Raw genomic sequence first — 22,408 nt, 5'->3', positions numbered from 1 at the left:
CTCATAAACTATAAAATTACCACGAATTCTAATACAAAACATTCAATTTTTTCAATTTCTGACAAAAATTTCTTTTTAAATAACATAAACCTTGAACAACTATTATAAAATAAATAAATTATTTAATGAATAATTTTACTTAAATATTTCAAAATTTAATTTTAAAAGAGTTGCGTTTACAATTTTCATAAATAGATGAACTTCAAAACATTTTAATTTCAAATTTTATAAAAATTCAATTTTGTATGAATTTCATTAGAACTTCTAAAGAACTTAAATTTTTTGCAAATTTTTATTTTTTTTTCAAATGATTGCAAAAATTTAATTATTTTCAAAAGTAATAAAATTCTTCGCAGAAATTCTATTATATTCAAAAATTTAAAGAAATTCTCGTCACAATTTTGATTCTCTTTATAAATAATAAAATTCTTCTTCAAAATTATATTTTCTTTTAAATAAAATTTTAATAAAATTCTTGGCAAAATTTCAATTATTTGCAAAAATTTTCCTAAATTCAATTATATTCAATATCTACTATTTTAATAAAATTTTCCAAAAGAATTCAATTATTTACAATTTTTTTTTATAAATTTCTAAGCATTAGTTCCATTATTTTCATAAATAATTAAACTCATTGCAGAATTTCAATTACTTTTAGTACAATTTTAATCGAATACCACGAAATATGTAATTATTTTTTTAAATTTTATTTAAATTCGTCAAAAGAATTTAATTATTTAAAAATTTATTGATAACATTCTTTATGAGATTAAAATAAGAGATTTATAAAAAGAATTTTAGTTAAAAGCACTAAAAGAATTATTGAATTTTGGAGCAATGATTGCAGAAATTCAATTATTTTCAAAAATTTTAATCAAATTCTTGGTAAAATTTTAATTATTTTCCCAAATTTTCCTCATTTCAATGATTTTATGTATCTATCAACTATTTTAATAAAATTACCCAAAATAATTCAATTATTTAAAAACAATTTTAATAAAATTCTACTCAAACATTTAATTATTTTCACAAATAATAAAAATTTCCCAAGAATTCAAATATTTACAAATTTTTTATAAGTTTCTTCTTAATAATTCAATTATTTTCAGAAATAATAAAACTCATCGCAGAATTTCAATTATTTTTAATACAATTTCAATCGAATTCCTTGAAAAATGTAACGATTCTAAAGAATTTTATTAAAATTCATCAAAAGAATGCAATTATTTAAAAATTTGTTAATAAAATTCTTTATAAGAATTAAATTTTAAGAAACATTCAATTATTCAATAAATAATCTTTTGTATTTAAATAATTGAATTCTTTAGAATTATGTTTTATAACAATATTTTGAAAGTTAATTAATTTCAAAAAAGTTTGAATTTGAATGTTTTAAAGAATTTTAATTCCTACGGAAAAATAATAATAAATATTTAAAATATTAAAAAGAAATTATTGTTTTCGAATAATTATCAATAAATTTAACATAACATTTTTTTCAATAAAATTTTTTTCTTTATTTTCTAAAAATTCAAAAGTTTTTAGTTTCATTTTCAATTAAAGCATACAACAAACAAAATGGTTATATTTTTTATTTGTTAATTATAATTTTTTTTAATTTTCTAATTTGTAATATTATTTTATTATAAATCGTGAAAAAATACCTAAGTTTTTTCGATTTGTCAAACTTTTTTTTTAAAAGAAAAAAAGCATACATTTATAAATAAATAAATAAATAAATACACAGAAACTACACTGAAAAAAAATTTATGTGATTCAAATAACCGATTAATTGATTATTATCAATCAAATATTAAATTGAATCAAATTTTATTTATTGGAGTCTATTAAATGATATTTGCTTCAAATACTGAAATTATTGGTTCAAATACCATTTAATTGACTCCAATAAATATTATTTGATTCAAGTAAATATTATTTGATTCAAGTAAATATTATTTGATTCAAGTAAATATTTAATTGATAATATTCAATTAATCGGTTATATATGAATCAAATAATTTTTTTGTTCAGTGTAACTTCGAACTACGGATAGAATTAAATGAATTAACGGACATAAATTAAATGAATGAATGAAAGAATACGGAGATTATTTTAATGCAAAAATTAATATTATTGCAGAACTTCGACAAATGTTTTTTTTTATTAAATCTTTACAAAGAACCAAATTTTTCGACTATTGACACTTCCCCCCCCCCCTGACAATTCTTCTTCACTAGGCAAAAAAAATCTCATTATAGTACAAGAAGTGTAAACGTAATTACTCGTTCGTACTCTGTAGAGTATAATTCCGGGATGTTTCATTTCCCTGAAAGGATCGTAAAAGGAAATTTCTCATCGCACTTACTCGTAAATGAATTTAAAGTTTTTTTTTCTTTTTGTTTCTTTTTTTTTTTTTGCTGTAGTCTTTCGAAGCCCTTTGGTGCTTCTATAGTCTAAACGCATGGCAAGACATGACAATATGTTGTAAAACGTTTGGCAAAAGCGCGAGTAAAACAAGCAGTTTAACGAGCAGTTCGAGAGAAAATAAACTTTTATTGTACTCGAGGGCAAGTCGGTAAGGCCTGCGATATGAGAAGAAAATGGAACACCACAAAACTTTTTTTTCTTTTTTTCAAACAGCCTTGCATCTGAAAAAAGGAGAATGAAGTAATCTTAAGATTTTCCATTCCTGCACTTTAATGAACTTCCTTAAAACTTGAAACGTTATACTTATTACGAACAAATTTTAATAAAGTTTTACTTACTTTTTCTACCATAATACAGAACTTATACAGAACTTTTACAATTCTATTTACTTCCATTTACTTCTGCTATTTTATATACGAATAAGTATCCAATAGTGTTTATGTTGATCCTTAAAGTAAAGAATATTTAAAAATTCTTTTGAAAAATTTCCTGCTTTCACCTATAATCCAACAAATTAATATAAAAACCTATTTCGATAAAAAGAGGAAAATTTTAATTAGATGCATAAAATTTCACTAGAACTAAGTTAATGCAAAAAACATATTGAAGCAACAGTATGTATGTTTTACAGTATGTGGCATCTTTCGTGTGGCACTTTTTCTAATAATCCATTTTTTGTTACCGCTTGGAAAATTAACGCAAAAGCTTTTCACTTGAACCGTTGTTTCGACATGAAATTTAATTCAAAACTCAACTAGACGGAATGCAATTGACTGCATTTATATTGACGAGGTGGCAATGACAGTTTAAAACTAAGAGAATATCCATTTTTAAAAAATAAAATTTCTTTCGCATTAAAAAAAAAATTATCCCCAATTCACATCAAACAGATTTTTTATTTTTTCAGAAGCAATTTTCGTCCGACAACCCCCCTCCCTTTTTTCGAAAATTGCACCCGAGGGATAAGCTTTAAATTTCATCTAACTTTATAGAAACTTGGTGAGAACGATATAGAATTTTATTTACACTGGAAACTTGGTTACTAACCAAGTAAATATCCTATTGACAGCTGCAGTGTTTTTTTATAAAAAAAAAACATTTTTCAACAAAGAAAATGATAAATAAAATTGAAAGTGTAAAAAGACCATTTTCACTGTGAAAGGTATGGAAAAAAACACTTAGAAAAATCTTGAGAATGAAATTGCAATTCGAACTTTTCTATCTCGCGAATAAAACGTTTTTGCTGTCTCGACCCTTCACTTTTACTTATATTATTCTTTTACGTCATGCCATCACTTTTATAAAATAAAAAATTGATTTCTGTTGGGTTGAAATCGAAATTATCTCGTGACGAGAAATTGTTCTTTCATAATATTAAGAAAAAAGGAAAATGCATGAATGTTGTTAGTGCAGGGTTGACACAAAAACCTAATTTTGTTTTTCCCTGATATCCAGAGAGAATTTAAATTTTTTTTCCTGTCCCTAAAGAATATTCTTATTCACTCTAAAAATTATTAGATACTCAAAAAAATATTCTAATACTTTTACTTACGAATTTCTCAAAAAGTAAAATTATTCAAAAATATCAATAACTTCTTTTTTAAATAAATATTTAATCATTATTTTTTGCCGTAGGAATTAAAATTTTTTAAAAGATTTAAATTCAAACCTTTTGAAATTCAACAACTTATAATAATTAAAAATGATAACCCAGTAATAAAATTTTTATTTTATATAAAAATTTTGTTACTCTAACTTCGAAATAATAATAAATTCCGATTTTCAAAGATTATAATTTGAAACCTTTTCAAAATTCAATTATTTCTAAAAATTCACGCTATAATGATTTTAATATTTAATTATTAACTAAAATTTTAACCGTAATTCTTTTGGAATTAAATTTTTATTAGAAAATTCTACGAGAATTCAATTATATAAAAAAATGTTTATAAAGTTCTTATGTGAAGAATTCAATTATTTTTGAAAATAACATAATTTTTCACAGAAATTTAATTTTTTTTTACATTTTAATAAAATTTTTCACAATAATTTAATTATTTTCATAAATAATAAAATTCTTTTCAGGAATTCAATTATTTTTGAAAATCATAATAAAATTGTTTAGAACTATTTAATTATTTTCATAAATAATAAAATTCATCGCAAGATTTCAATTATTTTTAATACAATTTTGTAAAAATTGATCAAAAAATGTAATTATTCTTAAAAATTTAATTTTAATGCCTCGATAAAAATTCAATTATTTAAAAAACTGTTTTTTTTTTAAATTCTTTCGAAGAATTCAATTATTTTTAAATGTTTTAATAAAATTGTTCGAAAGAAATCCATTATTTTAAATACAATTGTAATTAAATTTTTTTGAAATAATTCAATTTATTTTTTTAGATTTTAATAAAATTCTTCCCAAAAATTCAATTATTCAATATTAAAATTTTTGAATATAGGGTAAGTGCGGGTATAGTCGGACAGTACTAGTAGTCGGACACTTTCATGTTTTTTGGCAAATAAATAATAATACATTGTGATATTTATTTAAAAAAAATATACTGGACGAATGTGTAAAGTTTATATTTTATGAAATTAGTGTTATTTTACAAAATAATTAAACAATAAATATTTTATTTAATATTTTAAAAATCGTGGTGTCCGACTATAGATACAACCATTTTCGAGTAGCGCAATGAGTAGCACAAAGTTTTGCTGATAATTAATCATAAATATTAAAACTTATACGATTTAAATACTATATTAATAACTTCTAGTATGCTTTAATTCCATTTTCTAGCCGATAGCAATTAAAAAATTATCTGTTTTACTTTATAAATCCAAAATATCTGACAGATGTCCGACTATAGAAACAAGGAAAAAAAGTGTCCGACTACTAAAGCATTCGTAATTTTTCATTAAAATGTTTATATTTTATTAAATACTCAAGTATTTGTAACAAATTTATATGATTTTTAATCCTGAAGAACTCATTTAATTGATAATGTGCTTATAAACACAGTAGATATTTGCTATTTCAAGAAGAAAAGCATAATATAAGATCGTATCCTTAAGTGTCCGACTACTAGTGCATTTACCCTAATTGAAAACTTTTGAAGAATTTTATTAAAACATTTAAAAATAATTGAATTCATGGGAAGAATTTTAAATAATAATTTATGAAAATAATTGCATTCATGCGAAAAATTTTATTACATTTTGTTTAAATAATTGAATTTTTGCCAAGAATTTTATAAAAATTGAAAATAATTGACTTCTAGAGAAAAATTTCGCTACTTATTAATAAAAATAACATAATTCTTGACGAGAATTTTTCGAAAATTTTGAAAATAATTTAATTTCTGCGCAAAGTATTTTATTGATTTTTAAAAAATTAAATTCTTGTTCTTAAATATTGATATTTATCAAAATAATTGAATTTTAGATCAGAATTTTATTTAAATTTCTTAAAATAATTGATTTTATGGGAAGAATTTTTATTCTTTACCAAGATAATTGAATCCTTTTGCAGAATTACCTAAAAATTTTTTGAAAATAATTGATTTTCTGTGACGAATTAAAAGTTATTTATGAAAATAATTGAATTATTGCAACGAATTTTATTATTTTATTAAATAATATTGAATGTTTCTGAAAATTGAATATTCTTTCGTCGAGTTTTAATAAAATTTGCAAGAATAATAGCATTAATTGAACGTCTTTGTAGAATTGTATTAAAAAATTTGTTTTAATAATTAAATCTTTTGATAAATTTTATGAAAATAGTAAATATTGAAAATAATTATTGAATTGCGAAAACTTTTGAAAATAATTGAAATTTTGCAAAGAATTTTATTTAAATTTTTGAAAATAATTGAATTTTTGGTGAAAAATTTTGCTAATTCATAAAAAAAAATTGAATTTTTGACAAGAAATTTGTTAAAATTTTTGAAAATAATTAAATTTTTGGTGAAAAATTTTGCTAATTTATAAAGAAAATTGAATTTTTGACAATCTTGTCAAAAATTAAAACCATAATTTTTTTCTTCACGTCCGATAGTCCTTTACACTGTAAAAAATTTAGGGAGTTAACAGTCACTGGAGTTGGGAGTGAAATTTTTCGAGTTAAAAATCAACTTCAAAAGGGAGTTAATTATAAAATTAACTCCCTTTTGGAGTTGATTTTTATTTTTACTGTGTACATTTTAACTCCCTTCACTTTAACTCCCAAAAGGTGCGACATTTATAGAATCCCCTGGGGAGTTAAAATTTAACTCTCGTGTATGTGTTTCGAATACTTGCAATGAACCCTGTTATGATTGAGATAAAAGGGTTTATAATTTTTTCAGAGTCCTTTATGTGTTTGGTGTTTCGAATACTTGCAACGAACCCTGTTATGATTTAGGTAAAAGAGTTTATAATTTTTTCTTTACGAATATACCAAATACTTCCTGCTTATAAAGATTCTTGATTCCATAATCTATAGTAAATTCTGTCATCTGTATGATCTGTATGACTTTCATCATACAGATGACAGAATCTACTATCCTATAGATGTCAGAAGATGCGGAATAAATGTCATCCTTTAGATGACAGTAGATGTGTAATAAATGTCATCCCCTAGATGACTAATAAATTGCAATAAATATTTCAATCAAGAAAGATGTTGGTACATTAAGGATGCGAATAGAACTGGTTATGTATCACACAAGAAACTAAGCATGTGAGAAGGTATTGCGGCTTTAAATAACGAAAGGAAAGAGGAACTATGTTGTCGGAGAGACACAGTGTTGATGTATGATGTACTTCGCTGTGGCTGTTTTCATACGACCGTGGCAACTCACACTTCAGAGATATGTTGCACCATAAAATATATCTCGGGCCTTGGCTGGCTTATGCCCACACGAAGACCCTTGCAAGATGTTTCTATTTCATGGAACACTCGGCTCTTCCAACATGAGGGCGCTGATAGAGAGAAGACTGTAAATCACACCGAATACTAACCCGGTTACTCTCGTTACAAGCCCCGGTACCAGTTTCACTCTATCACCTTCCGGTGCTTCGTTTATCGTTATCTCTTTTTCTCAAAAAAAATTTCTCCAACTACAACTTATTGACTTCCTTCTGGCTTCTCCTCATAAAAATTCCATAAATAAAATTTCTCCCAAATGTTTAAATCATTTCAAAAATATCTTAAAAATAATCAATCAGTTTCAGTTTTTAGTTTTCACTCTATTAATCAATTGAATTTCTCTTCTATAAAAGATGTTTCTAAAACACAAAAGTTCGTGTATGAAATAACTAAATAAATTGATAAGAGGCAATCAAGAGGTATCGTGATCTTATTGATTGGCGAGTTTCACTAATGAATCAGTAAATGTCTTTCGTTATTGCGCTACGTGCATTAGAACATCGACGAGTTGTGGAAAAGATCGAAGTGACCAGCCAGCGGAGAAAAAGAGAGTTTGTAAGACTCGACAGATTGGAATTAAGGGGAATTACTTTGGGAAAATTTATTTGGAAACTGGCCGAGAATGGTTAAGATTGAAGGCGCTTCCTTTCAAAGATGTAGTACCACCGATTCACAAGGATACTTCTTCACATCCAATGAGATTTATATATAGAATCTCACAATTTTATCATTTAAGAAACTGATACTCCAAGATAATAATTGTATCATGCTACGTTCACGTTTATAACATCTAAAGTACATTGTTTCACGTCTACAAAACTATTAGCAAGTTCTTCTAATGGATTTCCAATATTTGATAAATCGGGATGAAACAAAAATACAATATCTGGAATCTTTGTGTACACGGATAATATTAGGATCACTCTACTTTCATGAGCAATGGAAAAAGTTTTATTAAACAAAATTAGATATTAATGTCTGCTATTGATCTTCTTAATATTTGACATATAATTAATCTTCATTAATTTCTCCCTTCTGCATCTCATAGGAAATGTTTGTTCGCTGTATAAGCTGTGGAAATTTTTCAAAGCTCTGTAGATGCTCTTTATTCACTGTCTTGTTTGATAATTACATGCTCGGTAATTACCTCACTTCTGGTATTATATTTACCAAGAGATTCGCGAGAGGAGTATTATTTTACGTGAAGCATTCGCTTGTAAACTTCGCTTTCAAACAAAATTTACATTTTTGAATTATTATTTTACATCGTGATCTATTTTTCCAATTATGAAATTATCAGGGAACCAATGAAAGTATTTAAAAATATGGACTTTAAGGACTAAAAATGAAAAATTACGAACCATTTACGAACCAACTGACAAAAATATAACCAGTCCGATTAAAAAAAAAAAATTTACTTAAAACTATAAATTAAATTTATCATAACTATAAATATGAATTATTTAGAAAAATAATTGAATGCGAGCGAATTTTAATACCTATTTTTGAAAATAATTTAATTTCTACAAATCATTTATAATTTCTCTAAAATATTTATCTCTTCAGTTATTTATTTAACTTCAAGTCACTCATTACAACTGAATCTCGTAAAGAAATTCCACTTTAATAACTTTTCAATAAATTTTCGCCTCTGGAAATTTTTTAACGGAGAAATGTTGTATCTTCCTATTGATAGTTTGAAAAATAGAATATGACTATTCTGTAAAGTATCTCTTCTGATTTTTCAAACCACAATGTCGTTCTCGTTCATAGTTTCCTAATCCCGAAGCGCGTCACCGAAATCGAATTCGAGGATCCTTCGTAAATCACTGATTCCATAGGAGAAAGATTCGACATGAGGTTTTTCTACATTTCTAGCCTCCAGGAACGGGACATACTTTACAGAAGGAGCTTCATGGTTCAGTGTCTTGAGAGAAAAATAAAGCTTACAAAATAAAAAAGAAAAGAATTTCTCCAAGGGATGTTCAATTTCACTTGTTTGAGTACAATCGATATATACAACTCTCCAACGTTTCTTCTCTAACGAGTCATGTTCAATTTACAGAGATACTGAAATCTAATCAATAAAAATCAATTTCTTTTGCTAATCAAATATCTCTAGAATAGAAACTAAAAATGAGTTCTTTATTTTTAATCTGACAAATTTTTCCCATTAAACGTGAGATAAAAAATATTTTTACTCGATCAAAAGAAGAAAAAGTATCACTTTCTGATGGTGTTTGCAGTATAGAAAAATTACTGTTCGCTGTTGAATTACATAAATAAAAGTATAGAAAAACCTTGAGAGATCCAGAAAAGGTATTAATAACATCGACTTATAACTCTTTCAGAAGCAGTTATAACAAGTTTTGACGTAGACTAATGCCTTTCGGTAAGTGGATATGAGAAATATATTTACTGCGGAGAAAGAGGCTGAAGTTTTCTTGAATTCATTCTCGGAATAAAACAAACAATAATTTTGTAAATAGAACCAGAAATTGTTAGATTTTTTCCAGTATTCAATCATCAAATAAGAATTAGTATAATTAGATATACAAAATGTAACAAATGTATAATTACATTTGTTACATTTGTTACATTTTGTATATCTAATACTTATTTGATGATTTCTGAAACATCCTTGATTTCACGAATTTCCTGGTGTCCAGGAAGTTGCGAGCGTTATGATTTCCTGATTTTGAACTCCATTCCCGGTGACCATTTCCCAACTTGAAATGCAAAGGGAGAAAGGGCATTAATGTGGGGAAAATATGCGTGTGGTAAATATATGTGTATACATTTACAGTCAGCTGGCTGGAACGTGAACGTGTTATCTTCGAGTATCTTCGAGATGTTATTACAACATTCTGTGCACAAGCTATGCAAATTATTTGGGATTTAATTAAATGTCTGTACGCCTATATTACCAGTATGCAGTAAACAGCAGCTCTACTGTAACCATCATATAAGGAAAATGTCATCACTACAAATTTAATGGCAACATTTGACACACAAATACACTATCATAGTTATAATAATGTGTCCGCACTGTAATTCATTAATATAATCATTACATGGCAGTAATAATGAACGTAATATTATTATTAACCGAACATTTTATGGGATATTCGTAATTCGTGGTAAATTTTTCGTTTCTGTCGTGGTTTTTCTTTACACCATAAAAATTAAAATTACAAAATTTTCATTCAATTCAAATGTAATATCCGAATTAATACTGTGAATAATTTGAGGGTATTGTCTGATCGATCTCTATCAGAGCAATCGGAATCTACTTTAGATTGATAAATACTTGTGGGAAAGTTGTACTTAGTTTGTGGTTCATAACCGGTTGATGCAATATTATTTAATTAATATTAAAACCACGATACAATTTGAAGCTACAAAGAGCGGAAATTGCTTCTTATGAAAGGAAAAGTTTAAGTCCAATAAAGTGTCAAGAAGTTGAGTTTGCAAGATCTTTGGGTCAATTAATAAGGAAGTAAAAAGAACAACAGGTTTTCCACAGGTCAGGGAAAACAGGGAATTCAGGAAAAAGTCAGGGAAATTAGAATTGGTCAGGGAAAAACAGGGATTTTTATTAAAACTACTGGAAAAAATTAAATTTTTAGAATTCATAAGAAAATTCTAAATTTTTGGTGTCTTTTTTTTGCCTCATAAATTACCACTAATTCTAATACAAAACCTTCAAAAAAATTTTCTATTTCTGACAAGAATGAATTTTTTAATATTATTTAATTATTTCAAAAGTTTTAACGCAATTATCTTGAAAAATAACAAAATTCTTCACGGAAAGTGAAATAATAAAATTCTTCGAAGAAATTTAATTATTTTTAAAAATTTTAACGAATATCTCGTCAAGAATTCAATTATCTTTACAAATAGCAAAATTTTTCGCCAAAAATTCAATTATTTTTAGGAATTTTAATAAAATTCTTTGCAAAATTTCAATTATTTTCAAAAGTTTTTCGCAATTCAATGATTTTCAATATTTACTATTTTCATAAAATTTATCAACAGATTTAATTATTGAAAGACATTATTGAAAGACATTATTGAAATTATACCAAGACATTCAATTATTTTCGTAAACAGTAAAATTTCATTTAGGAATTCAATTATTTTCATCGCAGAATTTCAAATATTTTTGATAAAATTTTTAATAAATTCCTTGAAAAAAGCAATCATTGTTAAAAATTGTATTAAAACTTGAGGAAAAAATTCAATTTTAAGAAAGATTCAATTATTCAATTAAATAATAAAATTCGTTGCAATAATAAAAATATTTTCATAAATAACATTTAATTCGTCGCAGAAAATCAATTATTTTTAAAAATTTTTAAGTAATTCTGAAAAAGAATTCAATTATCTTGATAAACAACAAAATTCTTCCCATAAAATCAATTATTCTAAAGAATTTTAATAAAATTCTTTTCCAAAATTCAATTATTTTGATAGCTATCAAAATTCATCAAAAGAATTCAATTCTTTTGAAAGGTAATAAAATACTTTGCCAAAATTAAATTTTTTAAAAATTCTCGTAAAAAATTAAATTATTTTTATAAATATATAGCGAAATTCTTCTCAAGAATTGAATTATTGTCAAAAATTTTAATAAAATTCTTGGGAAAATTTAAATTATTTAAACAAAATTGAATAAAATTCTTCGCATGAATTCAATTGTTTTAAAAATTATTATTTAAATTCTTCTCAGGAATTCAATTATTTTTAAAAATTTTAATAAAATTCTTCAAAAAGTTTTCAATTATTTTCAAAAATTGGTATAAAATTCTTTAATATAATACATTTTATTAAAATTTTAATTAAATTCCTTAAAAGAAATTAAATATTTTCAAAAATTGTTAATACAATACTTCGTAAAAATTAAATTTTAAGAAACATTTAATTATTGAATAAATTATTTATTTTTGTTTTAAATAATTGAATTCTCGTAGAATTCAATTATCATTTTTCCAACTTTTAACTAACAATTCTGTAGAATTAATTGTTTTGACAAAGTTTAATTGAATACTAATTGAATTAATTGATTTAAAGAAGAATTTTTTTTTGAAAATAATTGTTGAAAATAATAATTGAATTGAAATGATGAAAATAATTTTGAAGAAATTATAGTAACAATATTCAATTTGGAAAGGTTTGAATTTGAAATTTTTGAACATTTTAATCTTAATCCCCATTTTCCTTTAGATTCCGATACTATAAAATAATTTCCTACAACAAATTTTTTGTAGTCCTATCATTGTTGAGTAAAATAAAAAAGCTTCAGGAAGATAATAGAGTAGTGGTGGAAAAATTGACCACTCAAAAGAGCTCGTTTGTAACAATTTGCGTTCGATTTCTTCTCTTATATTTCAAACGCTTTACTTAGCGTTTCGTTCTCTATGGTTATCCCGTTAGCGGTCAACTAGGTCCCTTTAACACTATATGACGTGTCACAGTTCTATTATTTTGTCCAAGTAATTTTTTCTCGTTTTCCAGACAGTTTACCTCCAGTTTCGCGGAAGTCCACGTGGATTAACTTCGCTGAAAAATAAATATTCCCGCGCCTCGTTTCATTTATTTGTTAGCTTGACCCTTTTTTGATATTGTATGTACCTTCTACCTTGTGATAAATTCAAATTCTAATAGATGTAATTTTAGACCTAATATTTACTTTTATTTTTAAACCTACTTAAATGTTACCAATTCTAATGATCTTATTGTTTCCTAACGGTTTTCTGAATTTTTCCTCAAAGTTGATTACATTCGTTAGTGTTTAATGTTCGTCGTTCGTGATGGGACTTTGAATTTTAATGCTTTGAAGAAATGCTTAATACGTTAAGCATTTCTTCAAAGAATTAAAAATCGAAATCACTATTATTCTACAGACTTATTAGTCTGTAGCATCATAATTGTGTGGATAAAACCCTTCAATTAAATTGAATACTTAATTTTATTGTTATTGGCTAATTTCTTCAATATCAAAGCTGAAGATGAACGTCTTCAACTAATTTATCAAAGAACAGTGGAGAACATTAAAGGAAGTTCTCTCTAGGAAAGGCTTCAGCTTGTAATAGGGTTGCTGTGTTCAAAGGCTTTATTGAGTATCTTAAAAAATTGTCGATAATTTCATAATCTGATTAATTCCAGATGCTTCCTTTAATAAAATCTCGAATCAAAATTTTAAGGATCAGTAAGATATAATCGACACTCGAGAATTCACAATTTTTTATTCCAGTATATCTGAGTATAGATCGGCAATATATTTGAGATCTTGCATTGCTCCCGCTGGTAGATAATTAAATCTCGTATTCAGTAAAAGCACCGACAATAAAGGTTGACTTAGAGTTCCCCTCTCGATAAGATATGAAAAAAGAATAACGTACTCATGGAAATGCTTCTTTATTGAAATTTTCCGATGTTATCTTAAAAGTGAAGATCGATACCATCATGTTTTGCATTTGAGAGAGTATTTTTCAATTTTATCCCTTTTTTGAGGAATATTGATATTGCGGAGGGCATTGTAACAATAGCGAATGGTTTAAAACATTTTTAGTTGATGAAGAATTTATGTACTTTGCCACTTATTTTTAGACCTACGATAAGATACATACATAATTTTCTTTTTTTTCGAATTTCGTTTGGTAGATGAAGCAAATATGAGAATATTGTTGCAATATTGTCGCGAATATGTGACAGCCAACCATGCTCTGATGAGAATTATTTCCTGAGTGGTTTTTAGTGTTTTATTCATGAACGAACAAATGGTCACGTTCACGTCGTAGTATTGACATTTTGTGTACACTGGAATACGAGATGCCGAGTCAGAGGGCAAATAAACATATCCACTGTGTCCAAAATTCAATTCGTCCTCTTGCCTTCCACTCATAGCGTGCTGTACTACTGTCATTAAAACAAACAGTTATGCATATCTGTAAGAGAGTTATAACCATCGTCAGACTTCCGAAAAACAATTTTATATTTACATAATAAAAATTTTTTATGTTGATGCTTAATTTTATGTAGTTTCCTTTTTTTGAAAACTCGAAAAAGTGTGAACAGTTCCAGATTTCTGATTGATGATTTAGTCCCTGTTTTATGTGTCCAGATGTTTTTCAAAACTAACATTGTTTCTCGAATTGCAAACACAGGGCGATTGGCAGGAAATTACAAGTCGTTAAACTTACTTTTGAGCTTCTTATCAGGCATTGTATTGGAATATACAAACTGTGGTGTGTGGAACTTAGCTCTCGTAAACATGAGGCAATTTACTCGTATATATCGATCAGTTATTTGGAGTATTAAACTTTGGGATTTAGGCATTAAATAATACTGCCTTTGAAATGTGCTATATCAATGACTATACGCTGTATCAATGCTATATCAATCAATAATCATTTTGCAATTATCAACTTGGGTGGTTCGTAATTCTTAATTTCTAAATTTCTAATTACAACAAACGGACCTATTTTTCATTTCCGGAAATTCATGAATTTTAATTGATTAAATGGGCAGTTATTTCTCGGTAATACAGCATTTCCCGATCATCTGAAATAATACTACTTAATGCAATTTCAATGTTAGTTTTGGTAGTCAAGACTTTCGCGGATTTCAATGATATTCCATTTCGGAACTATTCACAAATTTCCAAACTCTTCAAACTTTCTAATCTTTCTAAACTTTTTTACCTTTTTCACCTTTTTCTAACTAATTTTAAACTATTTTCCCCACTGTAAAAAGAAAGGTACTAATTTAGTACCAATTTTGTTATTAAATCGTCATTTGGTTCTATTTTAATACCGAAAATCAGCTCTAATTTAGAACCTTTTGTTTACAGTGAACAGTACCCCACATGTTTCTTATGCTATTTAACATGGAAAAAATCTAAAAAAGTAATCGTGTCATGAATGAAATTCAGAAGCAATAACTGCGATGGAAAAGTGTGACAAGAAGAATCGATTTATATATGACATGATCGATTCTAGACGGAATACTAAAATGGCTTTTATCGCATACGTTTGCTGTAAATTTGAGAAATGATGACAGCCTTTCCGAAGCACGAAACGGGCTTTAAAATATCGTATCGCAAATGATTGGTGACTGAGTCGCTTGCTGATGAGCTCGTGTCTTTACAGACAAACAGCAATCTCTGTGCGCTACAATGCATCACAATTATTTACAGACAGTTGAATATATTCTCTCTCGCATCGTTTGTACAAAAAAAGATTACTGCGCTCCTCGAAAAAAATTTGATACCAAAAATTAATAATAAAGTTGAAATTATATCGATCACAGTATTTAAAAATTGTTTAATAGTTTCACTCAAACAATAGACTATCGCACAGTATAAATGAAATATTAATATGAAATGAATAATTTTTTATAGTTTGAAACTTGATTAAACTTTGATCATACTTTGTCGAGATGAAAGTTGTAACGAGTGAAAATATTTTTCACCTCGCTTTACCAACATCAAAGGCAAATTTTCAAGTTTTATGATGTAGACTATAGATTCACTTGAAATCTTCTTAAGGATAGATTTATGAACTGCAAAGTCGGAAAGAGGTGGCCAAAGAAATATGACCCGAGGAGAAAAAATTGTAATCGAGTAACAAAAAAGAAAATTCCTTTTCTTTATATGGAATGATTCTGTTTTTTTTTGGGGGAAAGAAGGAAACCGTACAAGGAAGGCTACAAAATAAAGCATTCTTTTGTTTCCGAGTATTTTTACTTCAAAACTTTCTGATAGTTTAAAATCTTTAGCATCATTAACATCAGTACCATTATTAGTGTCCTTAGCATCATTAACATTATTAGAATCATTAGCATCATTAACATTATTAGGATCATTAGCATTATTAGTGTCCTTATCATCATTATAATCATTATCATCATTAACATCATTAAAATTATTAGGATCATTGTCATTATTAGTGTCCTTAGCATCATTATCATCATTAGCATCATTAACATTATTAGGATCATTAGCATCATTAAAATTATTAGGATCATTATCATTATTAGTGCCCTTAGCATCATTATCATCATTAGCATCATTAACATCTTTAGGATCATTAGCATCATTATTTTGTACCATGTTATGCTAATCATTAATTAATTTTCAGAATTAATGATCTCGATTAAAATGGTCAGTATTTTTAATTGTTTAACCTTTTCTTCGCAGGATATGGAAGCATAGCTCCGAGATCGTCTTGGGCCAAGGTCGCGACAATGGGTTACGCGAGTTTGGGAATTCCCTTGACTTTGGTGTACTTATCAAGTGCTGGAGGTTTATTATCACGTTGCGCCCGGGGCGTTTTTACCCGAGCTCTCTGCTGCTGCCTTTGCTCCAATTGTGGTTATTGCTGTTACGATGAAAGACGGATGCAGGTATAGAAAACTTTATTATCCGTTCCACTTGCTTTCACAATATATTGATTATCAATATTATCTTTTAAATTCAAATATTTTCCTTTGCTCTCTCTCATTTAAAAGGACATTTTTTTTATCAACAGAGAGAAAAAAGGACATATTTTTTATCGACAGAGAGAAAAAAGGACATATTTTTTTTATCGACAGAGAGAAAAAAAAGGAAATTTCAAAAGTAATAAATTCTAAATTTCTTTCTTTTTTCTTGTTTACCATTAGGAAAAAGAAAGGCGAATGAGAAAGAAAAGACAGCAGGAGGAAATGGCACAACAGCAACAACAAATGCAACTGCAGGAGCCATTTTACGTGAGGGCGAATGCCTCAACATATCCAAATGTCGAGATAAAAGCGAGTCCAAAAGATGAGGTTTCAAGTCTTGGTTCTGGTGATAGACCGAATGTTACAATTCTTGCACCAATTAGCATATGTCTTGGGGCAATGTTGTGCTACATTGTCGCCGGGGCATTTGCTCTTCATAAATTAGAAGGATGGACTATTGTGGGTTCGTAAAATATTTATTATTCTGACTAAATACAAAAAGTGTCACATAATTAGTATTCAATGAATTGTGTGACCCTTTTTGTTCTTTCTGAGGAAAATGTAAAAAATAATGAGTGTAATTTTCAATTTATCTTTCGATATGAAGAGGAAAATTACAAGCTTGGAAATTTAACTCCCAAGAGTGAAAAGCTCTCTAAGAGAGTATAAATATTCATAAATATTATTCCCGAATCGAGGGTATTATAGGCAGAGATACTCAAATATTAAAGAAAATTGTGTGTAAATACTGTTTTGAATTTTAAATTACAGCTTTAGAATAATAAGATAGTTGAAATCTATCTGAATCTATCTTCGGTAGACACTTATTTTCATCAGAAGGAAAATTGACAATTTGTGAATTAATTTGGTCCCTTGGCATCAAAATGGTTATTATTTTTACAATTTAAATTACGAGAATTCTCAAGGACTGTGAAAATCTTGACAAGACTGCTTTTGTACTTGAATTATTGGAAAAGCTCATTAATATGCTTCGTAATTTTACTTTTTGTCTGACACATGTTCCAGTGTCCAGCAGTTTCTATGTTTCTGTGATTCATAAAATATTCCGGAGATAGACTTTTTCGACTTGTCTTTTTTTGTAACCGTTAACAACGTAAAGTTAATGAAACAAATTTCTAGTTAGTCTATAAAGATGATAAGCGTAGAAGTCTTGGACGGAGAAACATCTGCAAAAATAGCAACAAAAAAAACTTGTTAACAAAGCAAGAATTCATGTACTCTGCCAAGTAGGCATTTGGAAATGGATTTGTGGACAGTGGAGGTGCATTTCCTGGCACCGCGACTAGTCTGAAACTATTAGCAAGGCGGTCAGGAAATGTGGAGTTCCAGAACCACTAATTAGCCGGATCGAAAGCATGCTACAAAATAGAGACTTAGAAGCAAAGAGAGGAGACAGTACTTGATCCCCATCCATTATTGTGCTCCTCAGTTTGCCTGGAGTCTGCGAGAAGTTTACTTTCATTAGATGCTTTAGGCATTATAATCTATCCAGGGCAAATTACCCATTTGGGAGTGTAATAGTAGTGAATTTTGCTGAAGGGTCCTCAGGCGCAGTACCTTTTGGAGCTTTGATGCTTCAGCTACTTTGATTCACTCACAAAAACTTCTTCAGCTAATAGTCCGTTTCTAGAGATTTTTCTTTAAAGAATTGATAGCTTTAGACGAAATTAGTGCTTGATGATTCTTACGTTTTCGTAGCTTTGTTGTAAAGTTTCCTCAAGGTTTATCAGTGCTCTTCTTCTTTTTCTTCTTCTTTATTTCTTTCTGTTTCCTTTGCTTTTTTTGTTTCCTTCCATTTTTTCTTTACTTCTTTTTGATTCTAACAAAAGTTTCATAATTTATTCCTTCTAATAGTATCAATTTTTTTGATGAAGCATTACTTTTTCTTTCTAACAGGAGCTTCTAATAGTATCAATTTTTTTGATGAAGCATTACTTTTTCTTTCTAACAGGAGCTTCTAATAGTATCTCTACCTTTTTGATGAAGCAGTACTGTTGGTAAAGTTTTATCAATTTTTCCTTCTCTGTGGTTGGTGTATTTTCAGCCCCAAAATGTAGAAGCAGTAATTATCTTATCTACGTTTCTCGTGAAACGTCTCATCCCTAACTAAAAGTCTAATTTCTAGATAAACCCAAGATTCCTGAATAAAAATTGTATATGCAATTTTTGCTTCTTCATCTTCTGAAAAACTTCTTTCACTAGTAATCATTAAAAAGATTATTGAAAACAAGCAAAAAAAAAACGATTTTGTAGAATATTTAATTTTTCTACGATTTTTACTCAAGATTTATTCTAAAATATAAAAATATGCTTTCTAATTACTAATAATAATTTTGTTTAATAAATATTTAAATACTTCTTTCTTTTTCCAAAAAGAATTAAAATTTTTTTAATTTCAATTTTAATCCTTCCGAAAATTCATTATTTCTAAATAACAACTGTAATACTTTCCAAAATTTAATTATTATCTAGAATTTTTTACTAAAGTTTTTTCTCGGAATTAATTATTTTTATTAATTTTCTGAAAGTTTTTCTACAATTCAATTATTTAAACATAAAGATTAATAATTTTGAATCTGAAATAATTTAATTCTTTTATAGAATTTTATTAAAATTTTTTTAAACAATTAAATTCTTTCGAGAAATTTTATTAAAATTGTGTTTAAAATAATTGAATTCCTACGATGAATTTAATTATTTATGAAAATAATTGAATTCCTACGAAGAATTTTATTATTTTTGAAAATAATTGAATTCTCATGAAAAATTTTGCAATATTTATGAAGAATTTTAAGAAAATTATTTTGAATATAATTTAATTTAAATTCCATTAAAAATAATTGAATTCTTTCTAAGAATTTTACTACAATTTTTTTTAAATAATCGAATTCTTTCAAGAAATTTTATCAAAATTGTATTAAAAATAATTGAATTCTTGCGAAGAATTTTATTTATGAAAATAATTGAATTTTACATAAACAATTTTTGAATAACTGTATTCTTTTTAACAATTTTATTAAAATAATATAAATGAATTTTCGCAAAGAATTTTAATAAAATTCTTAAAAATAATTGAATTCTTTTCAGCCATTTTTTGAATTCGAAATAATTTAATTCTTTCGAAAAATTTCATTAAAAATTAAATAAAAAATTAAATTCTTTCAAGAAATTTTATCAAAATTGAAGTTGAAAATAATTTATTACTTGTAAAATGTTTTATTATTTATGAAAATAATTGAATTCTTGACAATAATTTTTTATTTTTTCTTAACTTAATTCAATTCTTTCGCGTAATTTAATTAAAATTGTGTATTATGAAAATAATTGAATTCTTTTAAGTAATTTAATTATAATTCTATTAAAAAGAATTGAATTCTTTCGAAGATTTCTACTAAAATTATATTCAATTCGAATTCTCTCAAGAAATTTTATTGAAATTGTATTTGAAATAATTGAATTCGTGCAAGACTTTTATTTTTTACGATAATAATTGAATACTTTTGAGAAATTCTATCAAAATTATATTGAAAATAATTGAATTGTTTCGAGGAATTCAATTATAATTAGATGGAAAATAATTGAATTTCCTTAAGGATTATAATTATAATTCTATTAAAGAGAATTGAATTCTTCATAAAAATTTTAATAAAACTGTCTTTGAAATAGTTGAATTTCTGCAAAGAGTTTTATTTTTTACGAAAATAATTTAATTCTTTCGAGAAATTTCATGAAAAATTATATTGAAATTAATTAAATCTAAGAATTTCATTAAAAAATTTTTAAATTATAAATAACAATTATTTAGTATCTATGTTAATTTTTTTTTAAATTTCTAATCTGAAATAATTGAAAAATTGAAATTTATATATTAAAAAAAAATAATTTGTAATTTGCATAATAAGAGAAAAATTGCTTTTTTCAGATGCCTGTTACTTCTGCTTCATGAGCTTAAGTACAATTGGCTTTGGCGACATGCTACCAGGTTCCTATCCACATTATAATATTCACGAATCACAGAATATAACCATCTGGTTCTGTTCCTGTTACATAATGTCAGGAATGGCTTTGACGGCAATGTGCTTCAATATTCTGCATGATGAAATTGTTCATCGACTTAACCACCAGAACGATAAGCAGGAACCAGTCAAGACCAGTCCCAGTGTCGATGAATTAACATCAACGGATCCTTTTGCCCTCACATCGTGACAATTTCCCACAAGCAATTTATGCCATAGAAATGTAACTGAGGAAAGTCTTTGCGGCGATCCACCAATCAGCATTTTCGCTCATGAAAATGAGATCAATATCCTCAAGGATTCATATAATCAGGTCGATGTTACGAGAGATTGCAAACCAATTCTCAAACTTGAGGATCATATAAGTCATCTTCCAGCTGTTTATACATTGCCAGAAGTTGATGAAGAAGCCGAGGAAAATACCGAAATGTAAAACATAAACTTCAACTGAAAGTATATATTAGAAAACAAAGAAGAAATGAAGAGTAAAAGGCGCCAAGCGTCTAATCGAGGATTTCATGGCATTTTTTATATCAAATTGCAAAATAAAAACAATCAAATTTTGTAATTTAAGGGAGTCTTAAATATTAACTATAATAGTTATTAAATTCATTTTATGCTTTTGAATTTTATAGTCACTATTTTATTATACCTATTATTTTTATCTAAAAAAAATTGGTTTTTTTTATAACCAAAAGACTATCTCTCAAAACCATGAAATCCTGAAAAAAAAATTATGTCTCAAAAGGCGTTTTCAGGTGAAGACTTCGTGCCTTCAGGATGTTGTAATGATTGTTAAGAATGATTTTTATATTGAAGATTAAAAACGAGAGAAAAGAACAGTTCTTTTTTTCTACAAATTGTATAAAATGATGTTTGATAATAGAAAAGAAATTCCTCTCGATTTCGAGTCTTCAGTATTTTTTAAATATCAGGATACATATGTATATATACAGTTCAAGAGCAATGGAAAGTTTTTTCTTATAGAAAATTAATTCTGTAAGAAAAGCAATTATATAAATACGACAAAAAGTCTCTTGCAAATAGATAAAAAATTAAGTTTCCAGGGCTCGAACCAGTGAAAGTATTTAAAAATACATACGGACTTTACAGACCAAAAAATAAAAATTATGGAATAACTACTGACAAAAATATAACCAGTCAATTCAATAATTATTTTCAAGAATTTGTATCTAAAATTCTTCTTTGAATCGATTATTCTTAATAATTTTCGAAAAAAGGTCTTTGACAATTTTTAAATTCATTTATTTACATTATTCAATTTTACGAAATTTCAATTATTCGTAAATTCTTGAATATATAAGAAAATAAAAACTTAAAATAATAAAAAGAAATTTAATTAAACTTGTTCAAAAAAATTAATTTCAAAATTCAATTATTACTAAAAATTCACGCAATATTGCTTTGAATATTCAATTATTATCTACAATTTTAAATGAAATTTATTTTTAAATCAATTTTTATTAGAAAATTCTACTAAAATTCAATTATTTAAATACAAAAATAAATAATTTAT

At 26.4% G+C, this 22,408-nt stretch overlaps 2 protein-coding genes across 2 annotated transcripts in view; both read left to right on the top strand.

Moving 5' to 3' along the window:
* LOC122506841 (TWiK family of potassium channels protein 18-like) overlaps positions 1-21,070 on the top strand; it is a 140,114-nt gene extending 119,044 nt beyond the window's left edge. Inside the window, exons 5-7 of the mRNA XM_043619202.1 lie at positions 16,551-16,756; positions 17,015-17,297; positions 20,778-21,070. Of these exons, the coding sequence (XP_043475137.1) occupies positions 16,551-16,756; positions 17,015-17,297; positions 20,778-21,061 (773 nt within the window). The 3' untranslated portion in view covers positions 21,062-21,070. The remainder of the gene's footprint in view (positions 1-16,550; positions 16,757-17,014; positions 17,298-20,777) is intronic.
* LOC122506953 lies at positions 21,065-22,026 on the top strand (the record flags this gene model as incomplete). Its single annotated transcript, XM_043619399.1, has 1 exon — positions 21,065-22,026. A coding segment is annotated over one exon (240 nt), but the record flags the coding sequence as incomplete, so codon positions are not given.
* Positions 22,027-22,408: the final 382 nt, after the last annotated feature.

This window comes from Leptopilina heterotoma, unplaced genomic scaffold, assembly GCF_015476425.1.
Source record: "Leptopilina heterotoma isolate Lh14 unplaced genomic scaffold, ASM1547642v1 Lhet_44, whole genome shotgun sequence".
Classification (NCBI taxonomy): Eukaryota; Metazoa; Arthropoda; class Insecta; order Hymenoptera; family Figitidae; genus Leptopilina; species Leptopilina heterotoma.
This window is presented reverse-complemented; position numbering and strand designations above follow the sequence as displayed.